Source organism: Protopterus annectens, chromosome 16.part0 (genome assembly GCF_019279795.1).
Source record: "Protopterus annectens isolate FY-2018-M chromosome 16.part0, PAN1.0, whole genome shotgun sequence".
Classification (NCBI taxonomy): Eukaryota; Metazoa; Chordata; order Ceratodontiformes; family Protopteridae; genus Protopterus; species Protopterus annectens.
Window position 1 is genome coordinate 341,256,036 of NC_056750.1, and position 15,414 is coordinate 341,271,449.

Consider the following 15,414-nt stretch of genomic DNA (forward strand, 5'->3'; position numbering starts at 1 on the left):
GGAGGAGAAAGGTTTAAGGGAAGCCAGGAACTGATCAGTTTGTGTAATGTTACCGTGCTGATAATTATACAAAAAAGTATATGTGATGTATAATGTTTGAAACTGGGAATTTATTAATATGGTTTCTTTTCTTCTATATAAATATATGTTTGCCTGTGTCTTATGTGATAATTCAATAAAGGTATTAAGAAAGAAATAATATTCAGAAACAGGCAAGAAAAACATCAGATTTCTGTATTACTTTCACTTTCTCAGAGTATAACATTTTCTAGAAAAGAAAGTGCAGGATTACAGACAGTTGCATAATTTTATAAAAATATGCAGTTTAAAAACCTTTTTCAAATAAAATGACTGCTGTTGCGTAACTTCTTTGCTCACTTCATTGTTATACAAAGTAGGGGATCAAGTTGACAGAGGCTGTAAAAGATAGGGTGCTTGATTATGCTCACTGTTTTTTTTTTAAATGAAATCTAAACTACATACATTTGCTTCAGTTAACATTTCACATTTAAATGTAATTTAGACAAAAGTACATCAAACCGGATTAAAATATTATCCTCATGTAGAACAAATAGAACTATGTAGAGAGAAGTATTTTTTTCATTTTTAGACACAAGCCAAATGTAGACAGAAGAGGTAAAAATTCATGTACATCACAAAATGGCATGTATGAAATCTGTGAATGAGAGGGACTTGGCAAAGACAAAAAAATGTCTGATTATGTATCCCAGACCACGATTATGTTCCTCTGAGAATTTATCCAATTCAGATGGTAAACAGCCAAATACCAAGTGTACAGCTCCATCCAACGTTGCCATCTTTAAGACCAAAAATATCTAAAGTTCTTCTGCTATAAATTAATTACGTCTGTGTATAGAGTGATGGAAATGGTAGTTCTTGAGTTGGTTGCAACCTGTTTGGGGGGAAAAAAGTCATTCATGAGAATAAATAGCACTTTATTACCTAGTCTGACTTCCTAATAGGTTAACACAGGCCTATTTTTCTCAGTCTGTCAAAATTAGAAATTTGTCATTTCCTAGAGCAAGCAATGATGTAATGGAAGGTGGATTTCTACAATCATTTTGATGCATATCAGTGTACACCAGCTGTCTTTCGTGTAAAAGAAAAATTAAGAAAGGATTTTTACAAGATTACTTTTAAAAACCCTGTTCACTGCTGCTTGTTTATTCAAAAAAATGTACACATAGCAGGAAAGTTCTCACCCTCCTACCACCACAACCAGGGAGAAAATAATAAAGAACAGAAAGTCTTAAATCATTGACACTTTCTAAATATTAGTACTACTGACATTAAAAAATGACAGAATAAGATGAGATGTATTACCATGCATTTTCAAGGGGACAAGAAGGCTATAGCTTTAATGGTTGCCATTATTTGTTGACTACCTTTTTGCAAACAATCACCAATTTTAAGAGGATAAAGCAAAACATTATGATCCAAATCAGGGGCACTCAGGTATACATATATAGAGTACACATGCAGACTCAGGTAATCCTTTAGGGAATATTAGCAACAGGAAAATCTGGATCTGTTTTAATGCTATGGCACTTCTATTAGAAATGTATAAATGGAAACTTAGAGGGAAATGATGGAAAATGTAATGACCTGCAGTATGTGGTATTACAGTGTGAGTGCTTGACAACTGAAATGTTAACACACATGTAGAGTTGTACCAATGGTTAAAAGATCATATATGTGTGTGTAATTATATAGCTGTATAAATATACATACAATGTGTGGTGAATCTTCTCAGACTGAATGAGCACTTTTATCATATTCAGCTTTAGATTTAAAAACTACTCTGAACAAATTTAAAAGACAGCATCCCCCACTAAACAGTTATCTAACAGAAGGGATGGGGAGCATGTGTCTTTATACAACACATCAAAATAATTCTGAAAACAGAGTCACAAGAAATGTAGACATGTAGGAATGTTCTATAAATGTAGAAATTCAAGTAGGTTCACTGACTGTTGGTATTCCTGTGTGCAGGTGCCTGATGGCCATCCCAAATACCAGAGTTTATACATCCATGTCAGAAGGCACCATCTTCAGTTCTTTCTTGACCTCAGCATTTTCAGGAAAAGCTATTGGGAGCCAGAGCATGTCCTATCCAAGAATGATCTATCCAAGGTGTAGGAGAGAATTCAGAATGAACCTCCAAACTTTCACCAGCAAGAATAGCTAATATGTAGGATCAAAGCGAGAAAGAGGAAAGGAATTGTGAACTCAGTGTCCACCCAAACTCAAAAAGAAGAAAACTGGGTAGAAGGGAAGCAACTGGTACTGCAATAGTGAATATGCTTGAACATGGCACATTCCTAAGCAACTGTAATTCATTGTTGCAGTACTGACTCTTGGAAATATTTACAGAAGTTATTAAGAAAAGGGAGATTGGCATGCAGATGGAGCTTGGGACACGTGGCCCTGCAAAACGGCCATGGCAAAAAGCTGGTTTGAATCTGGTGATGCTGCCTCTGTTGTAGTGCTTTGCAAAGGAATGGACAGGTGACCAAGCAGTTGTTTCCAGAATGGCCTGTGTAGTTACCCAAGTAATACTGTGGTGATAACCATGGTCCTAATGTAATGAGCTCTCAATGTACCACGGGATTGTTTCCCAAAGTGGTTGCAACAAAGGTAAGGCAATGGGCAAGACATTTTGTGATAGTTTGCAGGCTTTCCTTCTCTTCCTTTTACAAAGGTTCTAAAAAGTTGATTAACGTTTCTGAATTGCTTTGTCGTGTTCAGATAGAATCTTAACTGGCAGTATACATCTAGGAGACTGCAGCATTTTTCCTCCTTCCTCTTCAATGAAGGGGAAAAAACACTTGCAAATGGATAGCTTCCTTTAATAACAGTTCTGTAATCATGTCTGGCAATAAAGAAGGATTGGTTGCATGGTTACCCATTCCTTGTGAAACACTAGAAAGGGTTCCCTGCATATAAGTGCTTGTAATGCAGAGATTCATCTGACTGAGGTAAGGACTTTCAAATAGGCAGTATTCCAAGAAAAAAAAAAAACAGATACGAATAAACGCTTTCATCCAGGTAAACTGGACTTCATCAGAATCTAGCGCTTATTTGTATGTGTGTTTTTTGAACAATAGAGAGGAAATTCTACTACTTTCCTGAGAGTCTTTAGGGTCTATATCCATTGCCCAGATTGCCTGGTTTTCTGTGTATATGCTTAATAGTTTGCTAGATCTGCCTAGGGACCAGTACTGATTAGACCTGTACACCTCCACGGTCGCTTCCTCGTGTAATAGGCCCCCAAGCTAAAAGTACACCGCGTGGCACCCAACCATCACGGCAGCCCTGAGATGTCCCTCTCCTAGTGCGAATGCACACAACTGACTAAAGTGTCTGCGTGTTAGTCCTATAACTCAAACAGCTGCCTAGGTAAAGAAACTACCTACCTAACAGTATTTTCAACTGTCTAGTGTCAGGCATCAACAAAAAGATTACAAACTTTTTATTTAAAAACCATTCTACTAAGAAAGTGGACTTTATACTTAAAAACAAACTGTTTGCTACTTGTAACAACTTTTGACTAAGAAAGCAGACCTTAGATTCAATAAAACAGTCTGCTATCTGCTGTTAAAGGCGGTTACCTTAAGGTAAAAACTCTGTGGTGTAATCCCCGCTACGCTCGGGCTCGCTCCGCGCCCCTCCCTGCCCCCTATTCCCACCCGCCCCCACTACCTCTACATTTATTAGGTCTCTAGGCCCATCCCCCTTACCACCACCCAATCACAACTGTCCCTCTCCCAGTACCACTCCCCTTCATTTTCTCCACCTGACTATACTACAAAGCCTACCCCCTCAATCCACCCACTTAACTCTTCCATTAACACTCTCTCCTCCCGCCTCCTAGTTTCTTTACTCACCAATTGCAACAAGGTAATTCACCCCCCCCCTCGCCATGGTAGGAAACTCTTTTAGTACTCTCCCTCTTATAATACTACTACTTATCTCAACCTATCTGTTAACGAGATACGATACCCTAAACCCTGCAGGCGCCTACCTACCCAACAGTCAAACCTCCCTGTACTCCCATGACACCCCTTATCTCATTCATCCCTCTCACTACCCTTCTATTAACAAAAACCCCTACAGTTTCCACCTCACTCTCTGTTACCCGAAAACATCCTCAACAAGGGAACATCTCAAACTACTAATTAAACTCCAAAGTATACTTGACTATTTAAAAAGATCCATAACAAAAGACGGCGATATCCACCCCAACCCTGGCCCTTCCATTGACCTAGGCCCAAACTCCTTGGACACTGCCAGAAGCCTAGCAGGCTCCCTCCGCATGCTTCACCTCAATGTACAAAGCATCAACAACAAAGTACACAACTTACATGCTCTGCTCGAAACCCACTCCCCTGACATCATGTGTCTTTCTGAAACCTGGCTCAAACCTATCACTAAGGATGAGGAAATCATCCCACCTGGGTATAACATCCTTAGGGCAGATAGAATAACTAGAAAGGGTGGGGCAATTGCAGTTATGTTCAAGAACTCCTTGAACATCACTAGGAACCCCCTCCAACCTCCAAAAGTCCACAACCAGGAATTGATTGCCCTAAAATTATGCCTAAACAACCAAAAAAGTATTAATCTCATAGTCACCTATTTACCTCCAGGCAACAACGTTGAAAACCTAGAACAAACTCTCAGCTGGCTTACCACCTTCTATCCCCAAGAAACGATAATTCTAGGAGATGTTAACATTGACTGGTCCATATACTCCTCTCATCCAAATCCTCTTCCTATTAACTTACACGGTTTCTCCCAACTTATTCTTTCCCCTACTAGAATTGGACATGCCCAACAAAAAGAAAGCATCATAGACTGGATCCTTACAAACAAGGATCCCACCAACTATACCGTAGGGACCCTCCCCAACGACCTTAGTGACCACCTTATTACCTTTATTATAAAACACAAATGTCCAAATACTCACCCCCCCCCAACCAGACTTGTTAGGAACAGCAAGAATTTCATCCCTGACCAATTTCTTGCAGACCTTAAGGCATGCAACTGGTCCATCCTAAATACCCTACCCTTAGAAGAGAGTGTGTCATACTTTAATGATACCTTCCTTAAAATACTTGACTCTCATGCTCCTAAGAGACTCATTAGAACTAAGGAACGTATCGCACCTTGGCTAACCAAAGACACAAAAAATAAAATTAAACTCAGAGACCAGGCCTGGAACAAATGGAGAACCACAAAAACCCCTCTGGACCGCATAAAATTCCTACAGCTTAGAAACTCAACCAAAGCAGCCGTTATGTCCGATAAAAAACAATATTTCTGTCACCTCCAAGACAAGCATCAAAACAACCCTAAAAAATTTTGGGCTGGTTTCAACCACCTCCTCCATCCAGGCAAATCTTCCACCCCCACACCTGAAACACTCATGGACAAAGATCCAAGTGAGATAGCTAACTCTTTTAATTCTTTTTTTACTGAGACCATCCAGTCCCTCGCCAGCCAGCTTACCTCTTCCCCCTCGGCCACAATCTCAACCAATGATCCAAATCAACCTGCCTTCAACTTAGAACCCACCTCCACCTTCTACATTCGTACCCTCCTGAAAAAACTTAAACCAACTACCCTAGCGGACCTACTCCCAGCAAAATACTTACAAATAGCAGCTGACGCCATAGCCTACCCGGTATCCATCCTTATTAACCGGTCTATCTCCGAAGCCTCTATTCCCTCAATCTGGAAAATCTCCTATATCATTCCTCTCCACAAAGGAGGGTCCTCTACTGACACATCCAATTATAGACCCATTGCAATATTGTCCCCCTTATCCAAAATTATGGAACGCTGCATTCACAAACAACTTATTACCCACCTTATCCAAAATAATCTCCTATCTAACTCCCAACACGGCTTTCGCCCACATCATAGCACTACCACTGCTCTCCTCTCCTTTGTTGATTCAATCAACCTCAACCGGAATAACAAATTAATATCCTCTGCGCTCTTTCTAGACCTATCGAAAGCCTTCGATATGGTCAACCACAAACAACTGCTTCACACACTGGAAACCTTTAATCTTAGCAAAACCACTATAAGTTGGTTCAACGCCTACCTCTCTGGTAGAAAACAGGCGGTACAGTGGCAAAACAGGATTTCAGACCTACTCCCCACCAATATCGGTGTCCCCCAAGGATCTATTCTCGGTCCCCTTCTTTTCTCCCTCTTCATTAACGGTTTACACTCTATCCTTCCCAAAGCCACCTGCATTCAATATGCGGATGACTCCACCCTAATCTGTTCCGATGACTCTCTCACCAAACTCCAAGCTACTACCCAAAACTGCTTTTCTTTAGTCGAAAAATGGTTCTCAGACTTAAAACTCCTGCTTAATCCAACCAAAACCAAATTGCTTCTATTCTTCCCTACTCCAACAACTACTCACGGTCTAGAATCCCCCAACACCCACATCCCAACCTTCGTTGTGTCCGCTAACAATGGTACCAAAATCTTTCCAGTCACCCACACCAAACTACTCGGGGTGACAATAGACCACAAACTTAGATTTGATATGCATGTGAACCTGACCATTAAATCACTCAACAAGAAACTTGGGTCCATGTACAGAATTAAGAAATTCTTAACCCCACACACCAAACTAACCATCGCCCGAACTCATCTCCTCTCCACTCTCCTCTATGCCTCCCCCATATTCTCCTTCCTTCACAAAAAAGAGCTTAATAAACTATCCACTGCCTATCACCACATAGCTAGATTTATTACAGGAATGCCCTACCGCACCCATCACTGCCTAAATCTAAGAACACTGGGATGGCTAGAACTGCCCAATATTCTTAAACTCAACCAACTTACTGAGGCATTCAAAATTATTAAACATCCCGATAAAACTCCCTCACTGAACAACATTCTTACCCCCTATTCTAATCTTTCGTCCCTCAGGTCATCCAAATGTATTCAAGTATTGACCATCAAACCTAACAACTCGGGAGGGGAAGCTCTTTATGCCAATTCCATTGGCAAAACCTGGAATGCCCTCCCAAGCAACCTAAGACTAATGACCACTCTGCACCAATTTAAAACTCACCTCCGAGCTTTACTAAAAACCCAATGGCTTTGCCCATGCTCTAATCCCGACTAATAGCGCATGCCCTCGACTCTACATAGCCTAGCCAAGCCTCCACACAACCCAAATCCTAAAGGGTTTACTCTGTAGCCACGACAATCCATCTCACTAACTTCTATTTTATCTAGGATTATATTTTTGTATTACTTATTGTTTTAATGCGCCATCTTATGTTATGTTAACTTACTAACTTACTATTGTTTTGTCAGTAAATGTGTTTATGTACCTCTGTTCTTTGGAGCTTTTCTCCCCGGGCCTCCACTGAAAACGGATATGTATCCAGTTGGACTAACCCGGTCAACAAATGTAAAATAAAAATAAAAATAAATAAAATAAATAGTTTAAAATAAATGCATTGAAGATGGTTAGACACAAATTGTGAAAAGCATGTGTGATATCAGCTTCCTACAGTTGAAACAAGTTATTTACTTTTTAATCCGATGTCTACAAAATCAGCTCTTTTAAATGCACTACTAAGAAGATAAGAGAATTTTCCAGTGGGGTACTTAACTGCAAACTTTGGCTTCATGTCAACCCACAAGACTGATGACGCTACTTTCTTGCCACAGTTAAATGACCATCTTGAGTAAGAAAGATGTACAGATGGTACCAGTCCCATCCTTCCCTTTACACCAGTGATGCCTTGACTTTGGTGTAGGAGGGAGTCTGCAATCAGGGAGGAGGGGGAGTAAAAGCATTGGGATTTGGGCCTGCAATCAAGCACTTTTTGGCAGAAATCTTGAGAATCCGTACTGCACCAGTGAATGAAAAAGAACATCATAACATCATCACTTTCATCTGTTATGCAAAGAGGTTCTCCAGCTGCTTTTCAGCTGACAGCACATAGGAAAGAATTTTCCTGGCTCTCCCATACTGTGTACCTTCACTCCCTCCATCATGAAGAATTCCAACTGATACATAATTAAATAATCCACTTTAAAAAGGCATCTTCCCCTAGATGGTGACATCAGAGTAATTTATTCTCATTTTACTTTATGCATCACTTTCTTTACTTTGTAAGTTTTCTTTACAGCAGCAAGATTTTTGCCAAACTTCATAGTGTATGTGTCTGTCATTATAGAAGGTCTTTTGTTTTGCATCTTAAATAATTTTATTCATCTTTGCCCACTGGGAATACTCATGATGAACATTTTTTTAATCTTTTTTGGTCATTATATCTTTTCCATCACAGATATGATCATTCTAAAAATGTGTATGGGTTATTTTATACTCATTGTCTAACTGACTTGTATAAAGTAAATGCTAATGATAGTAAACCTGAAGAATTCAACAGTTAATATTCTGTATCTGTCAGAGGCAGTTTGGAAATCAGCATACTACGCTGTTCCAATGTTTTTTTTTCTCTATTAGCTTCATATTTCCATAACAGATGTCTTATGAATATTTACTGTGCCACTTGCTACAAATATGCATTCTGTTTTATCAAAGATATACTTAGAGCAGATGTCTAGAAGTGAAAGTCAGACCCAAACATGCAGTTAAGGCTAAATGTTATTCTTGAACATGCACACAAACACTGCCTAAAAGCTTAAATACCAGTACTGCTTCTGGAAAAGTCTTACAAAACATTCAAATATGACTGTATTTTTGCTCAGATTCAGCACTATAATTATCCATGTGGACAGCACAATGTGTAGTAACACTGTCAGTTAGTGTCCGTCCCCCCCCCCCGCAAGATACACTTTATCAATTTTTCAAACTTTTTTTTTTATTAATTCCTATTAAGGTATTTCAAAAACTGTCCCCCTGAAAGTGAGAGAGTGGCTATTACTGTTTTTCTTCTTTTCTAAATGTGCCTAACCATTTAGTATGTTCTGTTTCACTTTTTCATTTAATAACTGCCTGGAAAATGAAGAGTGGAGACTGAAATGGGCAAGGGATTTTGAAACCTGGTGTACACTGAGGTCTTAAAGTAAATCTTCTCTTATCTCCCACTATTTAGAGGCACTTTCTAATTAGAAACCAACTTCTGCTACTGTTTGTTTTACATACACCAGAAAATAAATATACAGCACAAAAACACTTGATAAGAGAAACTTTACTTTAATAATTCCTCAGTATATTCCAGAATGCAAGAATGAGACGGTTTTAACTCTGCCCTTTAAGTGACTTATGCATTCTGCCTCCCGTCCTCTCACTGTTTCCACCTATCACATGCCCTCCTGATATCTCACTGTATTCCATGTTTACCATCTGTTATATGGGTTGTCATATTACATATCATATTTTAAACAAGGGGATGTGGGACTGGAACAGAACCCCCACTCCACACACGTACAAACAGCTCTAATGAAAACATAATTTGATGTAAGATCCTTACTGCACTGCATTATATTGTTTACATCAAATACTATTAAGAAACTATTGTTACTACCTGGTTTTATTCACAATCATTAAAAATCGCAGTTCAGCTGATTCTAATGAATGTAAAATGAACATTTTCCAAATGGATGCTTAAATATTTTGACAATCTGCACCCTAAAGTGATTGGGAGGTACAATAAATATTTAAAAATACTGCTGCCCTGCTAGGAGAGGATTTTGGAATTATTTGCTGGACATTCCTACACTCCTCAGCTGTCTCCCAACATACTGGATGACTGCATGCATAGTGTTTCATTTGCATCTGGAAAAGGGCATCATATTACAGTAGTTAACAGAATTGTGAAATTAATGCAGCCAAGTAGATGATCCAAAATTATATAAATATTTTTTCTGAAAATATTGTACTTCAGAATAATAAAGAAATGCAATTATGAAACAAGATATCTAAATTCCCAGTACTGTGTCCAGTGCCATCTTTTCTCCATTCCGGTGGGTTTAGAAGCATCAATGGTGTGCTCCAGCTGTTATTTTTCTCATATTAATGTTTTTGTGAATAACTTGCAAAAAGGCATACATACCTCAAATACACCTTGGAACACTGCTGTGGACTCTGCTGAAGCAATACCCCACCAGCTGCCTACACAATACTGCATAAGCTGGCCATGTTTGTGTATGTATCTACCTACACTTTGCTAAGACATTTGTGCTTACCTAAGCAGCACATAGTGCATCACCTACCCTTTTACCTGCTCCTTCTACCACATCTACCTTTATTGCTGCTCTCCTACCCTTCTCTTAGCTGTTCCTCTCCTTGCCTTTCCTCCCATGCTCACACTTCCTTGCTCCTTACCCTCCGATTTATTTCTCCCTGCATTTCTATCAGTATCTGCCTTCTGCGTGCTATTGCTTGCCTTAGTCCTCTGTACTACTTTGCTATTCTCTAGCAGCATTCCATGTTCCCTTCTCTCTGCTATCTTACTTGACTGTTTTTTTCTAACAAAGATAGCCTGCTGGAATTCGGTTCAACCCACTATGCTCTGGTTCACTTCGCTCCCCTACCCCCATTCCCAACCACCCTCACTTCAATTACATTTATACTTTATCCACTCTGCCCACACTGCAACAGCAAATCCAGCTCCAACAACCACTCAAAACTGTCCAATAATTAACACATCAGCCATTTAGCAGCAGCCAATTGCAACCCAGAAGTCAACCATTAGGATCCGCTAATCACTTAACCTAGATACAAACCTTCCCTTTCCTATTAGTTAGCACCTTCTTACTTTACCACCACCCCCCCCCTGCATTTTATACACATTACACCCAACACATTATTTCAGAGGCCAGTTCTATTTATCATCTTACTCACAAAATACCAAAGTATCCTAGTGTACCTGTACACCACTACATATTAAAAATAAAAAGAAGTGCCCTACATTTCACCACTACCTCTCTGCTCTTGCTCCTCTACTCTCTCACCTTATATAATTATGCTCTATCACCCCCCCCCCGGCCTACCTCCTGTTTTATCCACCCAGACAAACCGCTAAGCTACACCATAGCTCCATCTCTGTTTTATTCCTACCACATAGACCTGAATGTTAACAACATTAAACTCCCAGCTAATACCTCCCAAATCTGTCTCAAATACACTAAAATATAATACAAGTTCACCAAACTCCTTTTCTACCTTGTAAAGCAGTTAAACCGCTCAGGAGATATCCTTCCTAATCCCGGTCCCACTCCATCATCTAATTCAAACAGCAACCATAATACATTCAAATATGAGCTACTACACAACAGAAATAAATCTTCCCTTCTCCTCCTTAACATGAATGGCAGGAGTATAGGAAAAAAGTTAAAGAACTGCATGCCTTACTAGCCCACTACTCTCCAGACATTCTGATATTAACAGAGACATGGCTAAAACCCAATAATAATAGCAATGAAATTGCAGCTCCAGGATACAATATTCTTCGTAAAGACAGGAAAAACCAAAAGGGGTGGGGGTAGCTATATTACTCAAAGACTACCTAATGTTCGATTAGCTTGAGGCCAACATCCCTAACTTTGAAAATGCAGACAATCTTTGCTAAGCTAAAAGTCAACCCCAAAAAACACATTAATGTCATGGGTGGTTATATTCCACCAGGAAATAACCCCACCCTGGAACACATACTATACTGGACATTCAGCATACATCCACAGGAAACAATCCTGATGGATGACTTAATACGGACTGGTAAGATTGTTCTGCTCAGAATCCAATCGCCCAGGTCAACCTACATGGGTTCACCCAACTAATCACATCCCCCATAAGAACTGACAAATGCTCTAAATGGCAGTCTACCCTTGACTGGATTCTTGTTAATAACCCCTCCCCTTTCTTCTCAAGTTGGTTGTCTTCCTGATGGTCTACTACGTACTTGTAGTCAACAACAGCAACAAAAAAAAGACACATATCATACAATCAGAAATAAAACAGCTTTTAACCCAAATAATTTCATCTCTTCTCTAAAATACTGCAACTGGGAAACACTCAGACACCTACCCCTCAAAAAGGCTGTTAACTCCTGTAACACCACCTTTTTAGATGTATAAAATTGTCATGCACCCCCCCCCCAGAACCATTAGCGTGAAAACTATATTCGCACCCTGGCTAAGCAAAGATTGTAGATCCTTACTCAAAGCAAGAGACAAAGCCTGGGAACAATTCCGCAAATACAAAAATCAACATACTAGACAAACTTTCATTGAACTCAGAAACAAAGCTAAAAACTTGTAAACCTGGATAAAATCAATAATCACAATATTCAAGAGAAACACCAAAATAAACCTCAAAAATTCTGGGCCACCGATAATACCCCCACCCCTACACCAACCACCTCCTCTGACAATATAGCAACCCAATTTAATAAATACTTTACTGATACTATCCAAGCTCTTGCAAATTTGCAGAACCCCAACAAAAAGTACAGTTTTGTACCTACCATAAATGTAGATGTTCGAAGATCCACATTGCTGCAGTCCTTACTTATGGGGTAGTCCGCTGTCCTCGGTCGGCCCGAATACCAAAGTATTAGGCTGACGTCGGTCATGGGCGCCTAGATCTGACATCAGAGCGTCAGGGTATAAAGGCGCATGATCGACGTCATATCCTCAGTCTTTTCTTGCCCCAGATGTCAGAAGGCCAAACCAGAAAGGCCACAGCCAAAAACAGAATACCTCCCAAAAACATGCCCAACAACAACCATCACCTAAAGCATAGCACCAAGTCAAACTACAGTGGGGAAGGAGGGAGGGTAAATTGGACTGCAGCAATGTGGATCTTGAACATCTACATTTATGGTAGGTACAAAACTGTACTATGTTCTTCATCTCACATTGCTGCAGTCCTTACTTATGGGTAGAATCCCAAAGCAACGGGAAAGGGAGGATGGTAAAAATCATAAAGCATTAGGGGCCGCTAAAATGCCCTGTAAAATTGCAGTGGCAAATCCAGCCCTAGACTTAGAATAAAGAGGAAGGTGGTAATGTTTAGAAAAGGTATGCACTGAACTCCAAGAAGCTGCCTCCAAAATGTCTTTTGTAGCTTCCCCCCTTAGAAAGGCCGTAGAAGTAGCAGTAGCCCTAGTGGAATGAGGCCTGATTCCAGCAGGAATCTCCTTACCATGATGGGAATAACAGAAAGAAATACAAAACCCAATCCATTTAGAAATAGTTTGCTTTGAAACAGGTTTACCCTGTGAACCCAAAGCAAAAGAAACAAACAATTGCTGAGACTGTCTGAACTCCTTGGTTCTGCTCAAATAAAAAACGCAACTGCCTGTGAATATCCAAAGTATGCAAAAGTTTCTCCCCTTTATTTTGCGGGTTTGCATAAAAAGTAGGCAAATGAATAGTTTGATTTAAGGCCACACTAGAAACCACTTTAGGCATAAAGGAAGGATTAGTACGTAAAGATACCCTATCCTTATGAAAAATCAGGAAAGGCTCCACTGCCATGAGGGCCTGTAATTCAGAAACCCTTCTTGCAGAGGTAATGGCCAACAAAAAAGCAGTTTTCCATGACAAATACTTTAACTCGGCAGTAGCTGCAGGCTCAAAAGGTTGTAGAGTAAGTTTTTCCAACACAAAATTGAGATCCCAAGCAGGAGCTCTACGTGGGGGTCTTATATTCTGTGCCCCTCTAAGAAATTGCTTAAACCAAGGATGAGAGAATAAAGGAGGGTCACAATCATAGTGAGCAGAAATGGCTGCAGCATGAACCTTTATTGAGGAGAAAGACAAACCCTTGTCCAATAGCTCAGTAAGATATTGAAGAGCAACACTTAAATCAGGTTTGGAGACATCAAGGTCCTTTCCTTTGCTCCAAATAAAAAATCTCCTCCATTTATCCGCGTAAACTTTCCTGGTACTAGGCCTCCTGGCCTCCAAAATAACATTCAAAACTTGTTGTGGAAGCTGAGACCTTCCAGAGTCTAAAACAGAATATGCCAGGCTGTTAGATGCAGAGACTGAATCTTGACATTGAGGAAGTGACTGTCCTCTTGTGACAAAAGGTGCGGAATCAAAGGCAGAGCCATGGAGGTACTCGTACTAAACTCCTCAGTAGTGGGTACCAGTGTTGTCGAGGCCAATCCGGTGCTATCAAAATCATGGTTGGCTTGTCTTGTCTGGCCTTCAAAAGTACCTTGGGTAGAAGAGGCAGAGGTGGAAAGACATATACATGCAGATTGTTCCAACTGAATGACAGAGCGTCCACCTTCCAAGCTGTGTGATGAAACATTTTTGTGCAAAACTTTGGCAACTGGTAATTTAGTGGAGAAGCGAACAGATCTATGTCTGGAGTTCCCCATAACACTGTCAACTGTTGAAATACATGAGGATCCAATTTCCACTCGTGAGGATCCACTATTTGTCTGCTCAATACATCTGCTAAGGAGTTCTGTGCTCCTGGTAGAAACCTTGCCTGAAGATTGAGGTGTAGATTGAGAGCAGTTTCCCACAGAATCATTGCTTGCCTGCAAAGAGGGTAAGAATGGGTTCCCCTGCTTGTTGATGTACCACATGACAGTAGTGTTGTCTGTTTGAATCAACACCTGCCCTGGGTGAAGTAAATCTTTGAAAGCCATCAATGCAAACTGGACTGCTAACATTTCCTTCAAGTTGATATGCAAATGTTGGAGTTTGACAGGCCACGTGTTTTGCACCCATTTTCCATTGAGGTGTGCTCCCCAAGCCTTGTCCGAGGCATCTGTCGTTAGAATCTGACTCGCCTCTGGCCGGGTCACAGAGAGTCCCTTGTTTAGGTGACATTCCTGAGCCCACCACAAAAACTCCTTCTGAATGCAAGGTATTATCTGAATGACAGTGTCTAGATCTTGGCAGTGCTGTGTCCACAGATTTTTGAGATACCATTGAAGCTTCCTCATATGCAATTTGGCATTGGGAAGCACCAGAATACAAGATGCCATGAACCCCAAGGCTTGAAGGACTGTCCTTGCAGTCAGCCTGGACCGTAGAGACATTTGCTGGAATTAAAGAGAAAGGCTTCTTTGTTTGTCCGGGGTCAAAAAGGCCATCTGGGAAGCTGTATTCAGTCTCACACCCAGAAAGCACATGTCCTGAGAGGGTACTAGACTGAACTTTGTTTCGTTCACAGAATACCCTAGGCATCTTAACACTGCCATCACATACTGTAGATGATGAAGAAGTTCGTCCTTTTCTTGTGCAATAATCAGGCAGTCGTCCAAATAAGGATAAATCTGTATTCCTCTTAGTCTGAAAAATGCTATCACTGGAGCCAGAACCTTTGTGAACACTCTGGGCACAGTAGATAAGCCAAAGGGCAATGCAGAGAACTGATAATGTAAATTTCCAGCCAAAACGCAGGTACCTCCTGCA

The 15,414-nt window shown here is 40.3% G+C and overlaps 1 protein-coding gene across 1 annotated transcript in view; it reads right to left on the reverse strand.

Annotated features, from left to right (window-relative positions):
- Positions 1 to 219: 219 nt before the first annotated feature.
- The window catches only part of PHYHD1 (phytanoyl-CoA dioxygenase domain containing 1), a 440,621-nt gene continuing 425,426 nt past the window's right edge, over positions 220 to 15,414 (reverse strand). The window contains exon 11 of the mRNA XM_044058772.1: positions 220 to 913. Within this exon, the coding sequence (XP_043914707.1) occupies positions 862 to 913 (52 nt within the window). The 3' untranslated portion in view covers positions 220 to 861. The remainder of the gene's footprint in view (positions 914 to 15,414) is intronic.